Raw genomic sequence first — 26,374 nt, 5'->3', positions numbered from 1 at the left:
TTAAAATCTATACATTGCAGAGGAACACACTTTGGTTTTAGCAGAGGACGCAATAATTGGTTGTTCAACCTCTCCCTCCTAATACTAAATCCTAACAGTTTTTAAGAAAACTTCTTTTGAAAACGAATACATACACTGTTGAGTTATCAAAATGCTTCTTGCGTTTCGGCTCAGGAGGTTCAGGAATGCCATACTTCTCTCTTCGTTCAGCAGCACGATCCCTGTATTTCATCTACAAACCAAGATATAGCATGAAACAGCCGTGCCCTTGTGCAGTTAGATTATTCAAAATGGTAAATCTTGTGTTCTCTCATCAGTCCATCGACACATAATCCAGATTTTATTTAGTTTCGAAGTCACAGCTGCATATTGAAATATTCTTCACTGTGAATGAGCTTTAGTTAAGCGTACAGTAAAAACTCCTTCATGCTTCCTTAGACTTAAGACTTAGTCTTAACTTCACAAATGGTTGGAAAATGCCTGCACTGCAAGTAGGCCCAAAAATGTAGCTCTAAAAAGAACATACATGTATTTGTAAGAATACCACAGGGGACTACTATATAGGTGTACTACTGTTAGGACAGTTTCATTCCCCCCCCCCCTTAAACCTTTTGCTTCGTCCCATTTCTCTAAATCCTTGACCAGATTCTAATGAGAGGGACTTTTACTGAAGTCGGCCCGCAATGCAGCACCAATGTGCTGTCCTATGGGCTTAGTAAAACCCCCAAACTGAGACAGTACAAGACTCCACTCATACTATAAGCGTGTACCACCGTAGCATATGGTAGCGTAGACAGAGCAGCCAGGCTTGTTTTAGGAGGGAGAGAGGACTGTAGGAAGGTACAAATAACTTGTAGCGTTAGGCAAGATTGTATTTAGTAACCCTGTGGGAGACTAGACCAGCCTTGTCCTCTTGGCAATAGTCAACCCAACCTTTGGTAGAAGTCTGTACTACACAAGTTGGTAGAGTGACTGAGCAGCCAGGCTTATCTCAAGAGGGGTCAATGCGAGTTGTAGAGGTGCAATATAGACATTCACAGCGACAGGTATTCAAATAACACATACTCAAGGTTTCTTATTAAAATAATGATTTATTAATTTGTCAGTTTTAAAATAAGCCTTCTTTAGAGCGGGCAATATGCAAAAATAAAATACACTTCAAAATACACTTTCTCAGCTTTAAGTTAAGTAGATACCCTTTTGGGATGTCTCGCACACACTTCCTACACCCTGAGTTGACTATAATTGCTAGAACACTGGACATTGATATATCACTAAGACTTTATGCAATATTGAGGTGGTGGTAAAAGGAAAAGGTTTGGGAAGGAAAAAGATGAGTACTTTACAACCCCCCCAATGAGGTTTAGGTTAACCCTTTCCCAGCAATACAAGTAATTAATGTACCACCTATTTGGGACAGTTCAACACAAAGTCAATGGGTCAGAAGAGTCTGCAGGGAGCCAGGACAGCCAATGTCAATTGACAATGTCTAGGATCCGAGGAACTTCTGGACGATGGCACAAAGGTCTTGCACAATGTTATATAGAGAGTTTGCAGAAAAGAATCACTGTTGGGCCACAAGCTGTAAGGCTTGTGAACGCAGAGCTTGCCTCCAGTGAGACAAACAAGCTATAGACCAAAAAGATAAGTACCCCTTTAGTCAAGACAGCACCTTAGGTTGGAAGAAAAGGCTTCAGCTGGCTTCTGTTCAGGTTGCTGTCCTGCAGTTCCTGGGACTCAGTCGTGGGAAGAAGAGGGAGAACGTCTGGAGGACTCCTGCACCGAAGTTTGAAGTTCGGCGGCGGCAATGGGCTCTTTCCAAGTCAGCAGCACTTTGTGGTTTCAGCTACCGGTAAATAGCACCACAGCGGTTCTTGGCCGCCTTGTGGGCTTCCCTTGCTTCTGGGGTCCAGCACTGTTGAGTTGGCTCAGGCTTGGGTCGTCTTGCTTCGGGAGGGTCCTCAGGATCTTCCTGGAGCTCGGGTTCGGCTTAAAGACCATGAACTCGTTGCTGGTGTTCCTGACACCTGGCACTCAGTTCCAGCAGCAGCAAGGAAGTACAACCAGCAGGGAGAGGGGTTCCAGTAAAGTTAGTCTTGGGGTCAGTTGGTCCCACCAACCCAAGGGAACAAGTCGTCTCCTGGACAACAGGGGAGCATGGGAGGGGTCAGGCGGCATGGGAAAAGAGCTGCGTAAGTCCAGGAAAAAAGTGTTTGCGCTTGGGGTGCCGTGCTTATAAGCACCTTTTTTGGGATGGGATAACTTTCTTTCCCCCTCCTGCCCTTGTCTTATCTTAGGTTTCCTGCGCACCACCCATTCCCTGGCTTCTGGCGTCGGTCGGCCAGTCTGCTTGGGGCTCCCCATCTGCTCCTAGCTACAGGGGAATGGGGAAGTCGCAGGCTCATGGGGGCCTGCTGGGTGATGCAACTATGGCAGCGTCCTCCCCAGGTCTCCCTTCACTCGGCGCGTCCCCAGGCTTAGCCGCAACAGCCCAAACTAGGCCCCTGTGCCCTGTATGTTGTAATACTTAGTTTCCACTTCGACTCTAGTCCTCAACCTGCTTTCGCCTCCAGCCACATGTCCCCTCTGCCCCTACCTCCCCCCCCCCCCCCCCCCCCCCCCCCAAAATAACAAGCAAACTCATTGTGGGTGGGTAGGCCACAGTTGCGTTATTAGGCAGGCGGTAGCTTACAGGTGTTCAGTTTTGGCAATGCACCATCAGGATTCTGCTCTCATTCTAACTTGGAGGTGCAGCATCCGGTTTCATGCAGAGACACCATTACACTTTACTTTCAAACACTCCCCACTTTGATTCACTGTTTTTCAGGTAGCCAACTTTCACATTACTACTTTTCCCAGGTGCAGGATCGTTATGCAGCTCTTTTCCCCTGCCGTCTGACCCCTCCCATGCTCCCCTGTTGTCCAGGTGTCCTGCGCTCTTCGCCGTTCCATTCACCTAACCCCTTGGTACCACGAGCGCCAGTTTAAGTGTCCCTGCTCTATTCCTTGCCCGGGAGTTCTGGAAATCTCGCCTCCTAACCCAATCGGGGTTCTGGTCTTCCAGTGTACAACGCACTTGTAATTGCAGTGTGAATTGTTAGAGAATGAATGAACCCTGTCTCAGCCCTGGAAGTTCAAAAAATGTACAGGCTGGTGCCAAATTAATTAGGTAGCACACACTTAGGAAACATAGGACTATTAAAATATGTTAAAACAGAACTGCTGTTAACTCAGTGGCAGCTATTTATTGACTATTCTCAGATAACTTCGACAAAAAATCTTTAACAGTCATTGATAAAGCATATAAACAAATACACAAACTGTGTTATTGAGTGCACTCTCAGAAAATCAAAAAAATTAATATACATATAATGCAGAGTAACTTTAACTTCTGTGTTACAAATACATGGTATACAAGAGAATGCAAAACCAGTCAGTGTCTTACATGAACTTGTAACAAATTGAGCAACCCACAAAGAGCCTAATGTGGTCAGATCAAGAATGTGTGCAATTCCGACTATAATGAGTTACATTATTGACTCTCCACCAGTTAAAAGAAATTGTTCTGGATATATGAGTGGCCAGTGCATGTCACAGTGGGTGAGTAAAAACCAATCCAAGGTCAACGTCGGAACGTTACTTTCTTATGGTGCAGAATGGACTGCAAAGGGGGCTGCTGGTTCAAGGATGTTTCGGCAGACAGAGGCAGCCTTCTTCTGCACGCAAGGATGCAACTCTGAAAGTGTTTTCAGTGAGGTATCAAGCTCGCGGGAAAGGCGCTAACATTTCGGGAATATGCATTTCCTGGCGAGAATCGAGGCTGGCTGAAAGGTAGACCAGAAGAGCCTCGAGTCGTGTTGAAGTATTCCAACTATATGAGTGCACAGACATTTGAGCCTGTGTGCATGTAAGAGCAGGGATTCATTGCTGTTCTTTGGAGCGCTGGGTTGCACATGTCGTCTCAAGGCTGCTGGATGCTCGTGTCATCTGGTGAAGAGGTCTCGCTTGCATGAAAAATGCGCTCAGGCGGTGTGTCAAGGACAGAAGCAAACACTCACCTCCGGAACAGGCTGCGTAGCAGTGCTTGCCCGAACCTCGACTCCTCTCAGGAATCAGTCGATGCAGGAGAATCTCGTGAAGGTGTGTGTGGACCTGGGGGCGTAGCTACAGGGCCATGAGATAGGGCGTGGTCCCGAGGTGCTCCTGCTGATCCCTTATGATCAGGATGAAAAGTTATGTACCGAACTGGCTGCGGCGTGCACAGTTGATACTGCGGATGTATGAATATGCAGGGAACAATGTGAGCAGATTTTCACAGTGAATTACAGTATGGTCTGTGTATCATGAGCCGGAGGAGTGCTGCAGCATCTAGTCAGCTAACAAAACAAAATGGCAATCGAGGGAGGACAAAAGAATCAGCCAACTGACCACGGTAAAGAAAAAAGTGGTCGTACCACAGACATGACAAGTCTTCGATAGGCTGGAAATGTAAGACTGCAAGGAGGCGGATAACAGACTTGCAGTTCTGCACAGGGCTGCCGTGTAGAAGAGCCCCTGCAGACACCGAAGAAAGGGCTGGCGAAGCGTAACAGGAGTATAAAAACAGAAGGCGCGGGGTGGCACGGCACTTGCACCGGAGCTCCCTGCAACAAGGAATGTGAGTGTGAATATTACAAGGAGCCCGGAAACCTTGCTGGGCTGCTTGAACAGAGTTAACAAAGACAAAAGTATATATCAGGCAGCCGACGCACTGCCACAGTCTGTGAAGGTCGATGTCGCAGAAAAACAGAGGTGAGGGGCATTCGACGATTGGAAGTGGCCCGAAAAGATATACCGCTTTGGATTACATGAAAGGACCCTATGAGAAAGGCCGAAATAGATACTTTGGACGTTTGCAAGAAGCTACATTAGCAGGCGAACAGACCCGGACCAAGCATACTGAATCTGTGCAATTGACTAACAATCCGAACACGCCGGAGCAACGCACATATCGGAGACATGGAAGTGCACAACATTGGGAGAGATGACTCCATGAAAATCGGAGGCTGGGTAATGCTGCATGAAAACTCGTATAAATAGATATCAGGTATAGAGCGAGGGCACAAACCAGACAGATGGACGCTGCAGTCATAGCCCAGAAAAAGAAAGGTGACCTGGCCCAGACAGAAGGTAAGGCCATGACAAGACACGCAAAAAAACAAAGTGTGGCCCTGAAGTCGGCCAACTCGGCCCAGTGAGGACGACGTTAATACTGAAAATTGTCAAAGGTTTGGCCGGCAGTTGAGTGCAAACAATTATGTGGTTGTTTGAAACAGCGAGGGGAATGGGCAAAGCACCCGGAGCATTCATAAGGCCACAACAGTATTAACCACAGTTTCCCCACCATACGTGAGGAAGGTATACAGTGCCTGAAAAGTGCAGCGATGCGCGTGGCCCACACTAACTCCCGGAGCGCTTCTAGCGCCCAACAGAAACCAACAGCAAGCAAGGCTGGAAAAAACAACGCTAATGAGGACTGACGGCCACTGCACAGCGGCACCTGGTATAAATAATGTGGGGATGGAAATTATACAGATGAACACTGCAGCTGAGGGCCAGGGGTGTTAGTCGGATTGACACAGTAAGAGGCTAGACCTGGAATAACACCTACAGAGGAACGAAGCGATGCTCTAGAACTGAGGCCTGTCCAGAAGGAAGCCAACAAAGAACAGAGTGCTAGCTAGCGAAAATCAAAAGCTGGTGATTTCGGAGGATCTAATGATGGGGAAAGGAGAGAATACGCTTGCAACAGCTATTGCGCTGTAACTGGACTTGCCATAATTACTGCCTCGGAGTAACAAGCTATAACAGCACACAGTCTCTAAGGGATACACTACCATTGGCCACGTGCACACTCAGAGCACTTCTGCCGTCTTGAAGAGGCCTACAGCATCAGGCCATTGGCCGGTGTGCCGTAACACAGGCAGGGTGATGTCAAGTGAGGGGGCTTGTTAGCGCAGTGGCCCCTATGCTGTGCAGTGGACTGTGCAGGAGGGCACAAGAATCAAACTATGTCTTAAGAATATTGGCACTCCTGAAGCAGACCAACCCGGATCCAAAGGGAATACAGATCTATTAAAACCGATACAGGGAGTGCTCACTCAAGACAATACCAAGCATTGCATAGTTGTGGCCACTGGGGTAGCTGAGACCCAACGACGAGTGCGAGACAACAACGAGATCCAAGTTAAACAAGAACAAAGTGAAGCAGTCATCTATAGACGCCTTTGCCAAATCGGCACAAATGACTGATGACGCAAAGACAACGGTGCAAGAGTCACGAGGAAGGGGAGGGTGGGAGAGAGGCCCTCAGGCGAATGACCAACAGATCCTGGATGCCATAGCAGAGTTGAAAGCGTCATTGGAATTTAAAATTGATGCGATCAGTATGGACGTGAACCTCTTGAGACAGGGCATCAGGGCATTGACAGAACACAGGAGTGCTGGAGCAAGAGGTGAAGGCTAACAAGCAGTTGCAACGAAAACTCTCCATACTGCAAAAGCAGGTGCAGAATCTCGAGAATAGAGAGGAAGAGGCAGAAGGTTGGGCACGAAGGAATAATGTACAGATAGTTGGGCTTCTGGAAGGAGAAGGCTCAAACCTAACAAACTTGATTGAAAACATGCTGTTGCACTCACACAAGGGTTCAACGTCGAAAAAAGGCACATAGGGCTCTGACAAGAAAACTGCCGCCCGGGTCCCCACCTCGGCCTATCATAGCAAAGATACAAAATTATATGGACAGAGAAAGGATCCTGGAATACTTTTGGAAAAGAGGAACAATCAGCAGAGCATCGGCAACCATCACTGCGTACCCAGATTATACTTTCCTGGTGCAGAAGCAAAGGATGAACTATGTGTCGGTCAAGAGAAGGTTACACGCAGCTAATCTTAAAAACATGTTGTATCCAGCAAAGTTGAAGGTCTTACATAAAGACTGCTATTTTTTTTTTTTTAGACTCCGGACGATGTGCACAAATGGATGAACACGAACATTCCATCGGCGAGAGATGACCAAGGGAGGCGCGAAAGTGATAAGTGACTCAGCATTCCTTAAATAATGTACATTTGAACCGTACAGTGATCATTGCCTAATGATCCGACAAGGACTTCAGCTAGTAGACTGAAAGCTAAATTTACAGTCAGTTATATGCAGGAATCACCAGTGACGTTTAGTACTAAGTGGCACCAGGAATCACACTATCACCCACATTAGTTTAGGTAGGATACTGGTAGTTTCAGTATCCTCCTGCCGCACTCCGAATACCGGCAGCAGGGGCGGAATAGGAGCGAGATGCGGGGATGCCTGAGCTTCAGATTCAAAGCTGGACAAATGTTGGAACAGTTGGGGTTTGGGGTATGAGTTGGGGTAGTTAGAGGGGAGTTGGCCTACAGACATGCACAGCAGGAGAAGGGTGAATGTGATAAAGGGAAAGGGAGTGCGGAAATGCTTATAGATGCGCGAACTCAGAACAACAACTTTGAAAGTTCGAGGCTTGAATAGCTATATTTTAACGAAACAGGGTAATGGCATATTTGAGATGCCAAAAAATAGCTACAGCCCTCCTGCAAGAAACATATCTAGGACACCTTGGCACGGAAGTGGGGAGGGGTGACCATAGGTTCAACATACTGGGCATATGCCAGAGGGGTACCGATATGGGTGGCAGACTGTCCCATTCAAGATCTTCCAGACCCACATAAATACAGAAGTGTTAGGCAAGATTGTATGCAGTACCCTGTGGGTACACTACAACAACCCTGACATCCTGGCAATAGGAACCCAACCTTTGGTGGTCTGTACTACACAGGTTGGTAGCGTGTTGAGCAGCCAGGCTCATCTCAAGAGGGGTCAATGTGAGCAGTAGGGGAGTTACACAGATTCAGTGACAAGTATTCAAATAAACTTACACACAAGGTTTCTTGATTGAACAATTATTAATTTAATAGTCAGTTCGAGTAAGCCTTTTGCAGAAGGGGGAAATGTAATAGTAACACAAACGCACTCCAAAAGACACTTAATTTCTCTAAATCAGAAAATACCCATTTGGGATGACACACAGACACTTCCTACACCCTCAGGTGACGTAAATAGCTATGACACTTCGACATTAATATATCACTGTTGCATTTAGATCAATGTGTTAGGGAGAATCCTCAGAAATGTGCTAATTCCCTTCACTTTAGAGACCCCCCGCAACTTTGCTGGATTTTGAGGACTTGATTTTTTTTTACGTGGGGAGTGTGACCCTTTTTTCCCACCCTCATGTATTTTGATGTGTGTTTTACTCTTGGGTTCTTAGATTATGGAATTTTAGACAACTCCATGGGCATCATCTTTTCATGTGTGTCACACGGCACCCTCAGTGCAGTGGCACAGGGAAGCCTTCCAGGCTTTCCCAAGGTTTAAAAACCTTCTCTGGGATTAACTACGGTTTCCTAGCAAAGTAAAGTGAAATTGACTTTACTAGTTTTTTCAAATTCCTAGACCCAGCTCACCCATCTTACAATAGAATACTGGAGGGGTTACCTAGTATACCGTGTCTAGAAACTCATGTAGCAGTCAAATGCTACCCTTTCCTATCGAAATGGCGGTGGCAGTGGTTTTACAACAAACTACCATGATTTTTCCCGACCGCGAACACCGGCAGCGTTAAATCGCGGGAGGCATGTTTTTCAAGATGGCATCTGAGCCCCCTTTGTTAAGAACAGGTCCTGGTCTTTTTTCGCCATTTCTTTTTGGAAAGGTCCTTCTAGAATTGGTCTCTGTGCGCCAAACCAGGTTTGGTGCCTTTGTTTCATCGCCTTTGGCAGGCTTCAGGACTGAAGACCGCCTCTGGCACCAGAGTGTCTGGGGTGGACAGGAATTGAGGGAGGTGCCCACAACTCCCTGTGCTTAGTCTCCTAGGAGACCCAAATGTACTCTGGTGTGATTAGCTGGCTGACTTTCGGGCAAGGACAGCCACCCTGCTGGGTGAGGGGCAGCTAGGCTGGAATTAATGGGAGGAAACTGGATAAAAGGCCAGTCTGTTGGCTTGGAAGGCAGAGTCGACCACTGGAACGAAAGAACCGAAGACGAGCTTGAAGAGGACAGCTGCTGCAACTCCTGGATCGTTGGTTTGCCCGTTGAAGCCCTGCTGCAGGTCCGAATCGCCAAGTTCATCTCGACAGAGAAGCCCTGCAAGGACGACTTCTCCCTTTGAGTTGGTGGGACCAATCAACTCGTAAGCTACCTGGATACCATTCTCGGATCTGGTTGTATTTTCCTCAGAGTGCTGCAGGAAACCGAATAACCGGAATTGAAGATTTTCCTCTGCCAGCTTTTTGACCAGTCCCAGTGCAAGAGTCCCCTGACGTCCTCCGTCTTGTCCCCACGACTGAGGCTCAGGAACAGCAAGATCTGCAGGAACAGACTTCTTCAGCTGCATCTTTTTCTTCAGCGTAAGGTACTGCGAAAACCCGACCGAGAGAACTTACCTCTCGCTGCGAAAGTGCTTGAAACTTTGGCAACTTGCAGGCCTAGTCAGCTTGTGACCCAACATATGAACCTTTCTTTTGTGAACTACTTCTGAGAACTTTGGCAAAGACTTTTCCGTTTAACTTCCAGAACTGTTTTATCCTATACAAGACTTAAGCCCATTGACTTTGGCCTAACCTATTGCATTCAATCAACTCCTCTGGGGAACAAACTATTTGCACTGTTTAAGAGTAACTACAATAGTCATTTTATTAACTTCTGCCTTTTTGCTCCTACTTCAAATGCTATGAATGCCATTTTGCTCCTCCAAAGTAGTTTAAATGTCTCAGAATTCGAAGGCAGAGTCGACCACTGGACGAAGGAACCGAATAAGAACTTGAGGACGCCTGCTGCAACTCCTGGACTGTTGGTTAGCCTGTTGAAGCCCTGCTTCTGTGCTGAAACTCCAAATTCATATCGACAGAAGCCCCTGCAAGGAAAACTTCGCCCCTTCAGTTGGTGGGACCAATGAACTCCAAAGTAAGCCACACGGACATTTTCTATGAGCTGGTTGACTTTCCACAGAGTTGCTGTTGGAAACCGAAAAGCCAGGGAGGAACACCAGATTGAGTGTGTTGCTTTTAAGCTGGCCAAGAAATCCAGGAAGATCCTCCAGACACCCAGGAAGCAGGACTGGCCGAGCCAGAGCACCCTCAACAGAGTGCAAGACCCCAGAAGCAAGGAACCGCAGTGTTGCTATTTGCGGTAGTCACAAGGAGCTGAAACACTGAAGTGCCACTTGTTGGAAAGATTGCCGGTTGCGAGTGGGGACCGTCCCATTGCAGTGCAGGAGTCCTCGAAGTCCTCCCTCTTGTCCCCACAACTGAGGCTCAGGAACAGTGAGATCTGCAGAGCTGCCCGGGAACAGAAGTAATCTGCTGCACTTTTTCTTCAATACAAAGGTACTGTAAAAGTCTGCGAGAACTTACCTCTTGCTGTAGAGTTGCTTAAATATTCTACTACTCACAAGTCTAATAGCCTGTGGTCCAACCTTGATTCTTTTTCTTCAAAGACTTCTACAACATGTGCAAAGAATTTTCTTACTTACCTGCTTCAGCTTATATAGACTTCTGCCTATTGACTTTGGCTTAGCCTGTTCCACTGAATGACTCTTATTGGGGGGATCTGAAAGGATTTGCCTGCTTAAGAATATTTGTGGACTCTTGTATGTTTTAATAACCCTTTTCATTGACTTACTCCTAAATTATGCCAATACAACAGTGATATGACAATGCATTACTCACCGTAAAAGCATTTCTGATGGTTGCATCTGCTTAGATTTGCATGCTGTGCATAGTCTGACATCCAGTGGTCACTGCGGAGTATTGCATTTTGTTTTGTTTTCGTAGTCGAAAAGGGGACGTCGACAGGCGCGTCTAACATTATCCCTATAGTGACGTGCATTGTACCCACAATCCCTCACGCGTCGAGGTCCCGGTTTGTATTTTTTCTGCCCTGAGGGAGCCTATTAGACGTGAGGGAGTACAGAAGAGAGATAAAGGATGTCTATGTTCCTTCCATCCGAGCGGGGAGGAAGGGTGGGCGCATGTGAATCTAAGCAGATACAACCATCAGAAATGCTTTTACGGTAAGTAATGCATTGTCTTCTGCTGTTTGTTAATCTGCTTAGAATCACATGCTGTGCATAGACTAGCGAGCAGTACCCGGAGTTGGAGGTGGTTTGTGAGAAGGAACAGTAGAGAAAAGATGTCTTAATACTGCTTTTCCCACCTGGGAATCAGATCTAGAGTGGGCATCTAGACAGTAGTGTTTTGTAAAGGTGTGTACAGAACTCCAGGTTGTCGCTTTGCAAATGGACTCAAGAGGGACACTTGCAATGAATGCTATGGAAGCCCCAGTGCCACGAGTAGAATGTGCTCTCGGCTTGAAGGGTAGATCTCTCTTAGCAACAGAGAAACAGAGTGATGCATTGGACACTCCATCTAGATAGTGGATTTTGAAACTGCATCTCCTTCTCTTCCTGCTGCCACTGAGACAAAGAACTGATTAGTCTCTCTCAGAGGTCTAGTTCTTTCCATATAAAACATGATGGCTCTGCGCACATCTAGTGTATGCAGGCTCCTTTCTCCTAAATTTGAAGGGCTTTGAAAGAATGTTGGTAGTTCTACAGATTGGTTGACATGGAATTTTGAAATACATTTTGGTGCAAACCTAGGATGTGTGCGAAGAACCACCTTATCTTTGTGAACTATTACAAAGTGGTCTAGTATAGAGAGCGCCTGTAGTTCATACACTCTCCTAATGGAGGTGATAGCTATTAAGAAAGCAGTCTTAAGAGTGAGGTCCTTAAGGGATGCCTTGTGCATGGGTTCAAAGGTTGAGCCCATAAGCCTGGTAAGTATCACGTTTAGGTCCCATCCGGGTGCTGGGTTGGCTATAGGAGGGTGTATCCTCTTTACTCCCTCCATGAAGGCTTTAATAACTGGGACTTTCCACCATGACACTGAGTTGAGAGGTGGTGTATGCGGAACGTGCAGCTAAATGAACTTTAATAGAATTAAAGACCAATCCTGAGTCTAATAAGTGAGTCAGGTAAAGAACAATGTGTGGGAGAGCAGTCAACGGGGTTGATGCTCTTATTTCTACACCAGATGACGAATCTCTTCCATTTGCTAGAATAGCAGTAACGAGTGTGAGGTTTTCTACCCTCCCTAAGAATGTCCATGCATCTTTGAGGGACTTGTAAATGTCCAAATTCTATGACCTCAAGAGCCAGGCTGCTAAGTTCAGGGTCTGTGGGCATGGGTGTAGTGTTCTGCCCTTGTCCTGTGACAGCATGTTGTACGGGCAGGGAAGTTTCACTGGAGGAGATAGACATCTCCATCAAGTGAGCGAACCATGGCTGCCGGGCCCACATAGGGGCCACTAGTATCATGGTGACCGGTTCTTGGTGCATCTTGTGCACTATCTTGTTGAGAAGGGGAGTCAGGGGGAAAAGCGTAAACAAATTTCCCTGACCATCTTATCCAGAGACCGTTCCCTTTGGACTGGTTCTGGGGGTACCTGGAGGCGTAATCTTGGCATTGGGAGTTCTCCAGAGTTACGAACAAATCTATTTCTGGGAATCCCCATTGTGTGAAAACGTTGACGATGTCTTCTTGTAACCGCCATTCGTACTCTGCGGGCAGAGGGAAGTCTCTGCTGAGTTTGTCTGCTAGCAGATTGAGTTCCCCTGGTACATGTGACAACAGGAACATGTGTTTGAGAGCCCACTTCCAGATGTTCTGGGACAGCTTGGACAGTCCTGGAGTGTGAGTGCCCCCTTGCTTGTTCAGGTAGTACATGGCTGTGGTGCCGTCTGAGGACCATCACTGTCTTCCCTTGCAGGTGTGCCTGGAAAGCCTTCAGTGCTTTGAAGACTGCTAGCAGTTCCAGCAAGTTTATGTTTTTGGACGCTACACTCCGAGTCCAAAGTCTGTGTGCAGTCTGATGGGATAGGTGAGCCTCCACATCCTGTGAGGGATGCGTCTGTGGTTAGAGTGGCCTCCACTGCGGGGGTGGCGAATGATTTCCCTATTACAAGGTTTTCCTTCGACCACCACCGTAGCGAGAGAACCAAGGCCTGCGAGACCACCACTAGATCGTCCCATTGTCCGCTGGCCTGACACCACTGGCTGTTGAGCCACTCTTGCATCGGGCGCAGACGCGTGTGAGGTACCAAATATATACATGACGCCACCATTCCTAGCAAACACATTGCTTTGTGTACCGTCACCTCACGACCGGCCACATATTGAGGGATCTGAAACAGCATATTTTGGACCCTCTCGGAGGAGACGACGAGGCCGTCTTTTGTTCGAATTAGAGCCCCTAAGAATTGTTTGATCTGGCTGGGGTCTAGGCTGGACTTCTCGTTGATGGAGAAGCCCAGTTGGAACAAAAGGTCTACAGTCTTTTTGGTATTTGAGAAGCATGTCTCGTAAGAATCCCCTGTTATGAGCCAATCGTCGAGTTAAGGGTATGCTGGGATGGACAACCTGCGCAGGTGGGCCGCTGCCACTGCCAGTACTTTTGTGAATGACCTCGGCGCTGACACTATGCCGAAGGGTAGCACTCTGACCTGGTAGTGTTTGCCCTCTATCATGAACCTGAGGTATTTTCTGTGCGCTGGCAACATTAAAATATGAAAGTATGCATCTTTCATGTCCAGTGTTGTCATGTAATCTCCCTGTGAAAGTAGGGGGATTACTTCCTGTAGGGTCACCATGCAAAATCTTTGAGGTTTGACAAATTTGTTCGCAGATCTAGTACAGGGCGCATGGTTAAGTCCTTTTTGGGTACAAGGAAGTACACTGAAAAAATACCTTCCGTTACCTGTGATAGAGGCACGCCCTATATTGCTCCCTTTAGTAGGAACAGTTCCACTTCTTGAAGAATGGCGAGGTGCTCCAGTGACAAGCGTCGTCCCCTTGGGGGTCTGTACTTGGGGTACCGACTGAATTCTATGCAGTAAACACGGGCTATGGTTGACAATACCCAGCATCTGATGTTATTCCCTCCCATGCTGGTAGGAAAGATGTTATCCGGCCCCCGACAGGCAATGCATGGGAGGGGACCCGGATCTTCGGGTCATTTGGTGTTGGTAGCCGGGGATCCTCTGGGAGTGGGGCCCCGACCTCTACCCTTGCCACGGCGCTGTCTTCTTTGCGTGTACTGGCCACTGGTTCCCTGAGTAGAGAACCAATTGTACTGCTGCTGCGGCTGTTGGTGTTGGCCTCGAAAAAAAGAGTTTGTTGCTGAATCCTCGCTTATTGGGAGGCCTTGAGATTTGGTCTAAAGTATTGAGGGTGTCGAAATCCTTCTTCGCAGTCTCCAGTGCGTCGTCCACTGCTTTCCCAAAGAGGTTAGAATCCTCTATTGGTTTATTAATGAGTGACGCCTGGGTTTCTGGCTTAAACCCGGAATTGCGGAGCCAGACATAACGCTTCAGAAGTATTCCCTGGACTAAAGAACGGCCAGCCATTTCTGCAGCATAAAGAGTGTTTTTAATAATGCTCTGGTTAACCAGAGTTCGTTCTGTTACTGTGGTCAATAAGCAAGTTTTTAAGGGCTCAGGGACTTCCAAGGTCCTGCCGTAATTTGCCCCATTGGGCATCAGCATAACTTGCCAGTAGGGTATTATTGGCAATTCTGGTTGAAAAAACTGCCGAGGCTGTAATTCTTTTACCCAGGGCGTAGAGTTTCTTTGTCTGGGGGTGCTTCGCTGGTTGACAGCGGAACCCCTGCTCTTTTCCTTGTGGTAGTTACCACCAAGGAGTCTGGAATTGAGTGACCCCCTAATATATAATGGGTCTGAATGAAAGGGAGTGAACAGTTTTTCAATTCTGGGATTGACCCCTCTGACCAGTGCCGGTGTAGACAGCGATGGGACAATTCGTCTCTTAACTGAGGCGAGGAGGGGAGGGGAATGGTTTGGCTAGTGGGAGGTTTTTCTTTAATGATTCTTTCTACAAAATCAGTATCGGGAGTAATTTCACCAGTTTCAATCTGAAAATGCGCTGCTACCTTCCGTAGTAACGCGTTGACGGTGGGTTGATCATCTATTGGTGAAGGGTCCTGACCGGTGTGGTCTGAGGAGAGGGAAGGTTTATGATCTCATGGTATATAGACTCTGTTGGTGACTGCCAAGGCTGTGAGCCAACTTCATCTGGGTCTTCTTCAAAGCCCCCCCCCCCCCCCCCACCTATGTCAGAATTCTTCGTCCTCTTGGAAGTGAGGGTCTTCAATGAGGTCATAGGTATTAGATTCCTCTTGAAGGGGGTTAAATAGCCTAGGGTATTTAGCCCTGGGGTCCTCATGCAGTACCTCTCTTGGACTCTTGGGAGTTTTTTTGTTCAGGAGTGGACATAAATCTATCCAGTTTCTCCATAAATGATTGGAATCTCTCAAGAGTCCAATGTGGTAACCCAGAAAGGTCTGGAGACGAAAAAGGAGGCTGTTCCGCCTCTAGCCGTTCTGATCTGTCCCATAACGTCGAAGATAAAGTCCCTTCGCCTTCTGAGAAAACTTCTTGTAGGCTAGGGCCTTCTTTCGACGGTGGGAGCGGTCCCTGCCTCCCTTCCGGCATTTTTGGCGTTTCCCTGGCCTTGTGAGCGGTTTTCAGCATATCACTCGCCGTCCGTTTCTGGCCGTCCGTGGAAACTAAATACGCGCCAAGCTCTCGACGATTAGTTTCTTCGTCAAGGGTTCGTCTAGCGTCGTGCTGGACGGTGCCGAGTCTCTTTCGGCGACAATAGCACTTTTACGAGGCACGTCACCTGGTATCTTGGTGGTAGCGCCCTTGTCTGCAGGTAGTCCAGTCGCTAGTCGCAGCTGCGGTGGCGGGGAGGGCTTTTGACCCTTACAGTCGGTGGAGGACACCGGTGGTTCCAGCGTCTCCGTTGGCGCTATGGCTTTCTCTATCTTTGCCGAAGAAGTCCCGTGGGCTGTGTGTTTATGTTTATGCCTTCTGTGTTCGTCAGTGTTGCCGGGGTGTTCATCCCCATAAGTAGGGCGTGAACCGAACTTGTCGGGGTGAAGGGTCCTGACCGGGGACAGACACCGAGGAGCGGGTACACTCCCTAGAGAGGTCTAAGACTTCCGAAACAGAGGTTGGGTTATCACTAATCTCGCCACACTCGGCGGCGGGTGAAGAATCAGCTCTAGACATAACATAGGCTGCCCACCTCTTGACCCTGCGGTCCTTAAGTTTTCGGGCGAAGTAGTTTACAGGCCGCACAGCCTTCCTTGTGGTCGAGGGGTAAGCAATGGTTACACCGCTTGTGCTCGTCTTTCCATGTAAATTTGCCCTTACAACGTGGGCAAAATCTAAACGGAGTCCTCTCCATAGCTGAGGATATAGATACGAGTGATAACGACCCCGAAGTAAAGGGGGGTGGGAGGGAGGAGAAAGGCATTCTCAGAAATAGAAATGTCCCACGACCCCACTCTCCCTACTGTCTTAGGCCGGCGAGGCCAGGTCACGTGTTCAGCAGTGCCGAAGGATCTCCTCCGTCTAGGTCGCCGCCGAAGTTCTTACTCGGCGGTGAAACAGCTTCGCAGCTTCGACGTCGAAGGAGGGATCTAATGTAATGTATTTAATAATAGCCAACGACCAAAGGGTCGAGTAAATGTTTCTGCAATTTCTCTCGAGGAGCTCTGCGATAAGGCAACCAATATCTGGGTGGAAAAAAACAATCTGAGGGACCTCGACGTGTGAGGGATTGTGGGTACAATGCACGTCACTATAGGGATAGTGTTACAGACACACCTTGTGATTCTAAGCAGATTAACAAACATCAGAAATTAATGTTCCCAGCACCATACCTATTGAAGTCACCTGAGGGTGTAGGTTGTGCCTGTGGACCATCCCAAAAGGGTACTCACTGATCTGGAGATATTAAGAGTATTTTGTCAAATATATTCGAGTGTTACTGTTATATTGCTCCCTTCTGAAGGCTTACCCTAAATGACTGATCAATTATTAACTGCTTATTCAAGAAACCTTGTGATTAAGCGTTTATTTGAATACTTGTCACTGTAAATCTCAGTGTAACTCCCCTACAGCTCACATTGACCCCTCTTGAGATAAGCCTGGCTGCTCAATCACGCTACCAACCTGTGTAGTACAGACTTACACCAAAGGTTGGGTTGCTATTGCAAGGTGGTCAGGGTTGCTGTAGTGCACCCAAAAGGGTACTGCATACAATCTTGCCCAACAATGACAGATCTCGCAGTCTGACGAGTGATTGGGTCCAAGCAGTACATGCAGTCTTGATGCCTGGCGTTCGTAGACCTTGTCTAGGCCGCATGTACCCTCTAAAAAAGGATTTGTTTTAGACACTGATTTCCATGTTCGTTGCCGATGGCGTCGAAGGATCGTCACTCTCTTCCGTAATAGTGGTTTTGTTAAAAAGTAAAATGTTCGAGGATGAAGATTTCCCTCAAGAGAACCTCACAAGGATTTCTATCATCTAATTAGATGGTAGAAATCGGAGGGGAAGCTGCTGAGGCCAACTATACACTGGACTGTTAGGGAGAATTTTCATTTCTGTGCCAATTCCCTTTAACCTTAGAAATTGCCTGCTCTTTAGCTGGATTCGGGGCTTTTTAAATTTTACTCATGAGTGGGACCTTTTTGTCACTCACTCCTGTGCTTTCCTGACTATGATTTTCTATGTTTCTTACTGTTTTATGGAGTCTGGTAAACTCCATAGGTCTGCTTTTTGCATTGTGGCACACATCCCCTTTTATACAGTGCCACGGAGAAGTCTCTTGGACGTCTCTTAAAGTTTAATTACATTTTCTTGGGTGAATTACTGTTGCCAAAAATAGTAAGATGACCCCCGTCTTACTGAACTTTACTTTATGGATCCAGCACACATCACCCTACGTGGAGTGCGGGGGGGGGGGATTACATACTAATTCCTTTAACCCATTCCTCATGTAACATTTTGTAACACTAACTCACTTGAATGGCTGGTGGCAGTGGTTTCTTTTTTACTACCTAGTGACATGCATCTGCAAGCTGATACCTCAGCTGCAGTGCTACACACAAGGGTGACCATTTTCCCAAAATGTTCTTAGTCTTTTTTCGCCATTTCTTGTTTGTTTCTTCTAGGATTTTACTCTGTTTGCATCAGGTTTGAGTCCTTTGTGTAGTTTGCCTTTGGCCGCCTTCAGCCCTGAAGCCTGGCCAGGCTCCAGTATGTCTGGAAAGGCAGGAAGAGAGGAAGGGTCCTGAATCTTCCCCATCCTTTGTCTTAAGGTGTGCCCGAGTGAAACCAGTTCCTATTGGCCGGCTGGCTGTCCTAAAAGGACATCTACCGTGCTGTGTGTTCGACAGCCTAAGACTGAATGAATGGGAACTTGCATAAAAAGCAAAGTTTGCGACTAAGAGCAGAGTCGACCACTGGAGAACAGAATCCGAAGACAAGCGAAGACGCCAGCAGCACCCTCCTGGACCGCAAAGTGCCAGGTGAAGATGTGCTGACTCAGTTTTCAACTCGACAGGGAAAACCCGTAAAGGACGACTTCCTCCCTTAAAATAGTTGGAGCAACTAGCCTCGAGACAGACTATGTTGGCGCAACCCCTGACTTGCTGCGACTTTCCAAGACTGCAGAAGCCCAATACCTGGGGTACTTCGACCACTTGTAAATACATCGTCTTCCGAAGTCCGAATCTGGTCTACTGCATTTCATCGTGAAGGCAACTAGCTAGAAAACTTTCATTTTCAAGGTACTATGGGGCTTGGGGTATTTAATCCTTTGCCATTTGGGGTGCTTGCCATCTTTGGGAGTGCGCTTTAACCCAACACCAAGTTGACCTCAACTTACCTGCATTGGCCTTGTTGGGAAGGAGCTTGCGCTTAGATTCATTCCCAAGAGCTTTAGAATTAGGAAATACTTTTAACTGTTTATAGGCACTACAAGAGACCAGCGGGGAGGAGGGGCACAAAAAGAAGGTAGTTATTTAAACATAAGGTGTAAATAAATATTAGCTGACCAAATTGGTAAATGCTGAATCCTACTTAGTTTTATTCAAAGCACACGATAGAAGCAGGCTCTCTGCCAAAAGAATGTGGCCTGTGCTAAAAATGGACTACAGGCATTGCCGTGGTGTTTGGTAGCTCTGGCAGAGCAGCACGGAACTCAGCAGTTGTCTGCTGTCTGCCAAAAACCCATGCATGCTAAAATGGGATTGTACACGCTCAATGCACGACATGCGGAATTATGGAAAACCAGTGTTAAAAGAATTTACAAGACCAGATAATATGTATAAGATGAGTGTAGTATGAAAATTAGTTCTAGAAATGTTCAGATTTTCCTGGGGCTAGGACTCAAGGTTTGTAAAAATATGCAGGGCTGCAGTGCAGATCTATGTAAGGTATTAATATGTTAAGTAGCATGGCTGCCAGAAATTGCTGATGAAGGAAGACTTTGCAGCAACCCTTGTAAGGAAGGACGGTTTTGGAGGGAGCCATGCCCATATCCTGTGACCAAATAACCAGTATATAAGCTCCTGCCTGGCACCAGTCTGGAGGAGCTTGGAACGGAAGCGGGAAAGAAGATGCCGTTCAGGGAGCACAGTTCTTTGCCCCCATCCTCATTTCTGTAAATAATAAACTTCCTTGCAAGACAAGACTCTTGTCCTTGCTTACCCTAGAGAGGTGCATTTTTTCTAGTGTGAGCGTGGTTAGGAGTACCCGTATAATTAAAGGGTACCCCTCTAACTTGGGCTACCCTTACAATGGTGATGTTCCCCACGAGATCTTATTTGTTGGCCCCGTACTTTGCAATGCCCTAGGCTAGTCACCAAGTTTTGGGGAGAATTCTCAGGAATTTGACAATTCCTTTCTACCAGAGACTCTAGTGCTTTTGCTGGACTTTAGGACTTTATTTAATTTTAATCCTGGAAAGAGTGAACTTTTTTCCCCACTCTCATGCATTTTATTTTGATTTGAACTCTTTCTTTTGGTTTTGGAGTCTGACAATCTCCATAGGCATCTTTTTACATTGTGATACAGAGCTCCTTCAAATGCAGTGGCACCAGGAAGTCTTTTAGATTGCCCCAAGGTTTAAATACCTTCCCTTGGATAAACTACTGTTTCCAAGAGTAGTGAAGTGAAATGGACTTTACTTACATTTGTATCTTTATAGACCCAGCACACACTATCTTACAATAGGGTGCTGGTGGGGTTGCTTAGTATATCCTTTGTCTAATTTCTCATGTAACATTTTTGTGTTACCCTTTCTACAATTAATGGCTGGTGGCAGTGGTTTACTTTTTCCTACCATTGTGTGTTTTTACAGCGGGCTGCAGTATGGCACCCATGGGTGCCCATTTTTGTCAAAATGGCGGTCTTTTTTTGCCATTTCTTGTTGGAAAGGTCCTGGAGATTTACTCTGTATGCCAAACCAGACGTGGTCCCTTTGTTTTGTCGGGATTCACCAGTGAAACCCGCCTCAGGCTCTAGCGTGTCTGGCAGTGCAGGAAGCAAGGGAGGTGCCCGAAACTCCCTGTGCTTGGCGTCCTTGGTTACAGGAATGCACCCAAAGGTGATTGGCTGGCTGCTGTGTGTGTGTGTGTGTGACAGCTAGGCTGCGAATCAATGGGAGCGATTTGCATAAAAGGCAAGGTCTTTTGTAAGGAAGGCAGAGTCAACCATTGGACAAAGGAATCTGAAGAAGAACTTGGAAGAGAAGCTTGCTGCAACTCCTGGACCGTTGGTTTGCCCGTTGAAGCCCTGCTGCAGTGCCGAAGCTCTGAATTCGCCTTGACCAGAGAAACCCTGCAAAGGCCGACTTCTCCCCTTGGGTTGGTGGGACCAATCAACACCAAGACGAACTTGACTGAAAACCCTCTCTGCTGGTTGTGTTCCATTGTTGCTGCAGGAACTGAGTGCCAGGGGACAGGAACACAAGAATATAGTGCATTGTGTTTAAGCCAGACCAGAGCTCCAGGAAGATCCTCCGGACTCCCTCGAAGCAGGGCTGACGAAGCCCGAGCCACCTCAACAGTATGCTGGACCCCAGAAGCAAGGAAAGTCCACAAAGTACCAAGAACCACGGTGGTGCTATTCGCCAGAAGCTGAAACTGCAAAGTGCCACTGATCTGAACTTTGTCCAGAGCTGCCGCCGACCTTCGAATCGTAGTGCAGGAGTCCCCAGACTCCCTCCCTCTTCTCCCCACAACTGAGGCCCAGGAACAAGAGGATCTGCCAGACTACAACAGAAACAGAAGCCAGCTGGAACCATTTCTTCAGACTGAGAACTAAGGGGTACTTATGACATGGGATGTCCTGGCTCCCTGAAAGACTCCAAGCTCTGACTTTGTATTTTAACTACCCCTCCAAAAAGTAATACATTCTTTACTTGTATAACTGGGAAAGGGTTCATCTACATTGCATCAGAGGTTCAAAAGTGCTTAGCTGTTTGTTAAACTTGTTAACAATTGTTTCCTTCCCTAACCTTTTCGTTTTTGACACCAAACTCCGTATTGCTCCAAACATACCAGTGATATATCAATGTCCACAGTGTCCTAGTTATTTGAAGTCACCTTAGGGTGTAGGAAGTGTGTGTGCCATCCCAAAAGGGAATCTACTGATTTAATGAAACAGAGTGTGTATTTTGAGGTATTAAGTGTTGCATATCTGACTGCTAAATAAATAATTGTTTAATCAAGAAACCTTGAGTGAAAGTGTTATTTGTATACTTGTCACTGTGGAACTATGTTGCAATCCTACAGCTCACATTGACCCCCTCTTGAGATAAGCCTGGCTGCTCAGTCACTACTGACTTGTGTAGTACAGACTTGTACCAAAGGTTGGGTTACCTATTGCCAAGAGGACAAGGCTGGTGCAGTCTCCCACAGGGTACTGGATACAATCTTGCCCAACACCAAGAAAGGGCCATGCCCATCTATAGTGACTGGTCCGCTAAATCCAAAAACATGTATCCTGAGCGATTTTAGTAGGAGACATTTAAAAGAAATCCTCTCTGCTCACTAAAGCGGGGCATGGCTCCAGAAAGACAGGCCAGCTTCCTAACGGAGGAAACTCAAGTGAAACACGCCCATGTGGGTTTACTCTTGCAAGTGATAACATGAGAACATGTATGTATGAATGTACGATAGCATGGTGATGTGGATGATGTACAGGGTCAATGGAATAGGACTTTTTGGGGACATTTTATGGAATGGGACTTTTTTGGTGATGTATTATGGAATAGGATTTTTGGTCGATTAAGGAATAGATTGGATAGGATTTCCGGTAATGTGTTAAGGAGTAGCTTGGACAAGAGGTGGGTTATGTATTGAAATTTTCACATATTTCTGTTTTTCTAGTTTTTACAATGGAAAAAGGGAACCTCAGTGTATAAAGACAGAGCAAAGGGCGCTCCAGCATATAAGGACTGGAAAGTAAGGCATCTTCAGCCATAACAGGTTGAGGCGGTAGTACCACGCATTATTCTTTTATGACGATCAAATCTATGGGATCCTCAGCATATTAAAAAAAGCTGGGAAGGTGGTATTACAAAGGAAATATGGAAAAAAGTAGTGGCTCGGTATAAAAAATGGGCCTGGATTTTAGTCAATTATTTGTGTACATTTTCTCTTGCTGTCTTTCGTGGTAAAAATGGAACAAAGGTTGATGAGTCGCGGTGTGTGTGGGTAAAATCAAAGTGGAAAAAGTATAAAGGGAGTGGGGGAAAAAGTGGGTTGATCTGTTTTTGTGTGTAAAAAGTAGAAGCGTACGCAGCATAGCAGTAGAGTCCAAGTGAAGCACTAGGGACGCGCGCAACCTTATGGGGGAAGAAACTCCAATAAAACACATGCATAGGGTCCTGCCACTGTATTGTGACAGGATAGACAAGTACTTCAAACAATGGATAGTAGAAACAAAAGAAGGGGGGTATGTCCTGCTCCTGGCCAGAACAGGTCTCCCTTAACAGAAACATGCTAGAAAAAAAGTCCATCTTTTTAGCAGCAAAATATAAAGGAAAAAGTCCAAAAAACAAAAGATTTTAGATCTCTGGCAATTATTTGTGGATATGGAAGATCAGGAAGATGAAAGATCCAATGTGAGGGGATATACCCCGTAACGCCTAAACCAGCAGTAGGGTATACAAACTTTTTTTTAATTGTATATGGTTACAAAAATGTAACCTTTCACAAACATTCAAAATATTTAGGCTATGAATAAAACCAAAAGCTTAAAAGGAAGTAGATCCAAAACCGATAAATCAATGTTTCAACCTTCAACTCTTAAAAGAAAAAAAACAGGAGAAAAGACAGTAAAATTAAAAGAGAAAAGAGGAAGAGAGCGAAAATTGAGGAGAAAAAAGAGACTTCCGTGGAGGATCAATTGTCCAAGCTTTGGCATTTCTAGAGGGCAACATATTAAACTCCAGACCCCCAAGCAGCCATTTGCCAAGATTGTACAGTTCTAACTTGCAGTCCTCCAGCATCTTAACTACAGCAATCGTCTTTTGTTGGGATTGAACATCAATCAGGCTTTCCCAAAGATGGTCATGCACCCAGTACGTTGATTCAGAGATGAACCTGCTGAAGAACTGTAGTCTGGAGTTTCTCATGCCCTCACACTCCATCATCAGGTGTTTGATGGATTGATTTTCTGGCTTAGGACAAGTCTGACACAAATTCAAGGCTAGGGCCCCCAAACCTCTTCTCGCTAGGATTTCCCCAGTATGTAAGATGTTTAATCTTAGTCTCAGGAATTTATTCCTCAGTCTCCAATCTGGGAAATTAATTAAATATTTACTGAGGAAACCCAGTTTTCTTTCCGACATTTGGAGAGGATTCGGATAAGGCCCTGATTTTATTTTTTCAAGAGTCTGGATACAATCCATTTCCTCCCACTTTTTTTTTAGCCTTTGTTGGGTTTTCCAACAATTGTGTGTATATCTGAGCTCCCAAGCTGCTCCTTCACCAGCAAGTCTAGCCTGCCCAAATATTGAGAGCTGGCCGATTCCAGATGTTTTCTCATGTATGCATACAATAAGTGATCTTGGGTCGTCGTAATACGATGTTGCAATACAATCAGTTTCCACCCCGCTTGAGATTTTAATGATCTAAGGCCCAGTTCGAATCTAAAGTTGTCCATGGATAAGCTCATTGGTAGACCCAAGACATACTTCCACAAAAGACCTTGCCATTTTTGCCAAGACGTGTTCCATTGGCTTCGAGACCATATAACAGAACAGAGATGACTTTGGCCTGGTAAAACTGAAGAACTGGTATGATTGAAAATTTACCATAGTTCCAGAGAATTCTTTTCATCTGGGCTGCTAGTGGTTTTATTTTTGCATGCATCAAGGTCTGACTCTACCTTACAGATTGCTGGAGTGGCATAGATGTTACACCCCAGGTACACCAAGTCCTCCAAACTTGTGATCAGCCCCCCCCCCCCCACCCAATTGACCACCTGGGGAAGACAATTTTTTTATTCTTTTGCCTGAAGAACACCATCCTTGATTTGTTTGAATTTAAGGAGAGCCCATTTCCCACTGCATATTTGTGAATGCCATTGAGCAGACGCTGCAGGCCGATGGCCGTTTTGTCCAAGACAAAGAGGGTACTGCATTCAAAATTTGCCTAACAGGTGGGGATGAGTGTTATTGTAGAAGTAATGAAAAGGCGGGGTGGGGAGGGGGTGTTGGGAAGGAGCTAGAGCCTTCCTTCATTCATTCATTCCCAAGTGCTTTAGAATTAGACAAGACTTCTTTTAACTGTTTCTAGGCACTACAAGAGACCAGGGGGGAGGAAGAACACTAAAAAGACAGCAGTTTTCCAATGCTACATTAGCTATAAGTGCACAAAAACTCACTGCAGAAAACATTAGTGCTTCTCGTAACCTCCCATGCCTATCACCTACATTCTCACCAGACCCCAACATCTAAGCTGAATTATTCAAAGTCACACCTACCAATGCCATCAACACTATCGCACCACTAGAAAATAAAAAAAAAAGAAAAAAAATCATTCCACTCCAACTCCTGGTTCACAGAAGAACTCCAAAACCTGCGCAACGCCAAACGCCAGGTGCTTAAAACATGGCAGACCAACCCCTGTGACATTACCAAAGCTAACTTCCAATCCATTGGTTCATTGATTCAATGCCAAATCAGAAGCTTATAAAACAAATCTCCTCTGCAAACTCCCAAACTAAAGAACTCTATCTTAAAGAACTAACAGTACCTCCCATTTGCACTGACGAGATTGTTAAAGATGAAGCTTGGTGCAATGGCATACAATCTGCCATGCTAAAAAAAGTAAAAAAATAAATAAAAATAAACTCCAAAACAAAATCTCAGACCACTACAAAGTACTCCCCAAGCAGAATCACCAGAAGCAGAACCCGCTGAAACGCAAAAATATTAACCTTCCTAAATTCTCATTTACAGAAATCGCCGAAGATGTTAAATCTCAAATCCTCCCAATGTAAGGGCGGCGCATGCCCTCACAAAATCAAAGAATGTGCTGAGCAACTCCCTGACGGTCTCAACCTAATAACTACCAACCCATAACAACCGTCCCATTTCTTCTTAAAATTTTAGATAAGGCCACCCACAGATAAATCCAACTGTACCTTGAAAATAACTATCCTAGGTAAGAGACAGTCGGGTTCCGCAAAGGGCAAGCCTGCACTACTCCTGTTCCTAGACCTCTCAGCAGCGTTTGATCTGGTTGACCACAGCACCCTCACCAATAATATCACGCAGGCTGCGTACTTCTCCAATAACGCAGCAACCTGGGTCACATCCTTCTTAGAAGGCAGAGCTATGAAAGTTTTCCAACATAGCCAATGCAGAGCCCACTATCATACACTGTTGTCCCACAGGGATCCTGTACCGCCCTCACCCTTTATAATCTATTTACCAAGCCTCTTTCTGATAAGCTGGAAGCACTTGGGATCACATACACAAACTATGCTGATGACACCCAGGTGCTCCTTCCACTCACTGGGTGCTATCACCAAGACGCTACTACCCTACAGAAAACTTACTCCACAATCCAAGCCTGGATGGCCACAAATGGCTTGTGCCTCAATGGGGACAAAACTGAAACCCTCATTCTTGGTCAAAAGTCCACTCTAGCTAACTTAGGATCGGCCCATCTCAACTTCAGTATCGACAACCGTGTCATCCCAGTCCTATCCTCTGTAAAAACATTCGGAGTCCACATTGATGCCACACCATCCATGGATAAACAAGTAAGCGCCATTGTCTCGGCCTCTGCGCTGAGTACTAAACTGATCAATGCTATAAAGCCATTTCTAACAAAGGACAACTGCCTT

The 26,374-nt window shown here is 46.2% G+C and overlaps 1 protein-coding gene across 2 annotated transcripts in view; it reads right to left on the bottom strand.

Moving 5' to 3' along the window:
* RBM5 (RNA binding motif protein 5) overlaps positions 1–26,374 on the bottom strand; it is a 621,154-nt gene that overhangs the window by 11,401 nt on the left and 583,379 nt on the right. For both annotated transcript variants that reach the window (XM_069644151.1, XM_069644150.1), the window contains exon 24: positions 135–232. In XM_069644151.1, coding sequence (XP_069500252.1) covers positions 135–232 — 98 coding nt within the window. The remainder of the gene's footprint in view (positions 1–134; positions 233–26,374) is intronic.

The sequence above is a fragment of the Ambystoma mexicanum genome, chromosome 2p, assembly GCF_040938575.1.
Source record: "Ambystoma mexicanum isolate Mex_15411 chromosome 2p, UKY_AmexF1_1, whole genome shotgun sequence".
NCBI classification, from domain to species: domain Eukaryota; kingdom Metazoa; phylum Chordata; class Amphibia; order Caudata; family Ambystomatidae; genus Ambystoma; species Ambystoma mexicanum.
This window is presented reverse-complemented; position numbering and strand designations above follow the sequence as displayed.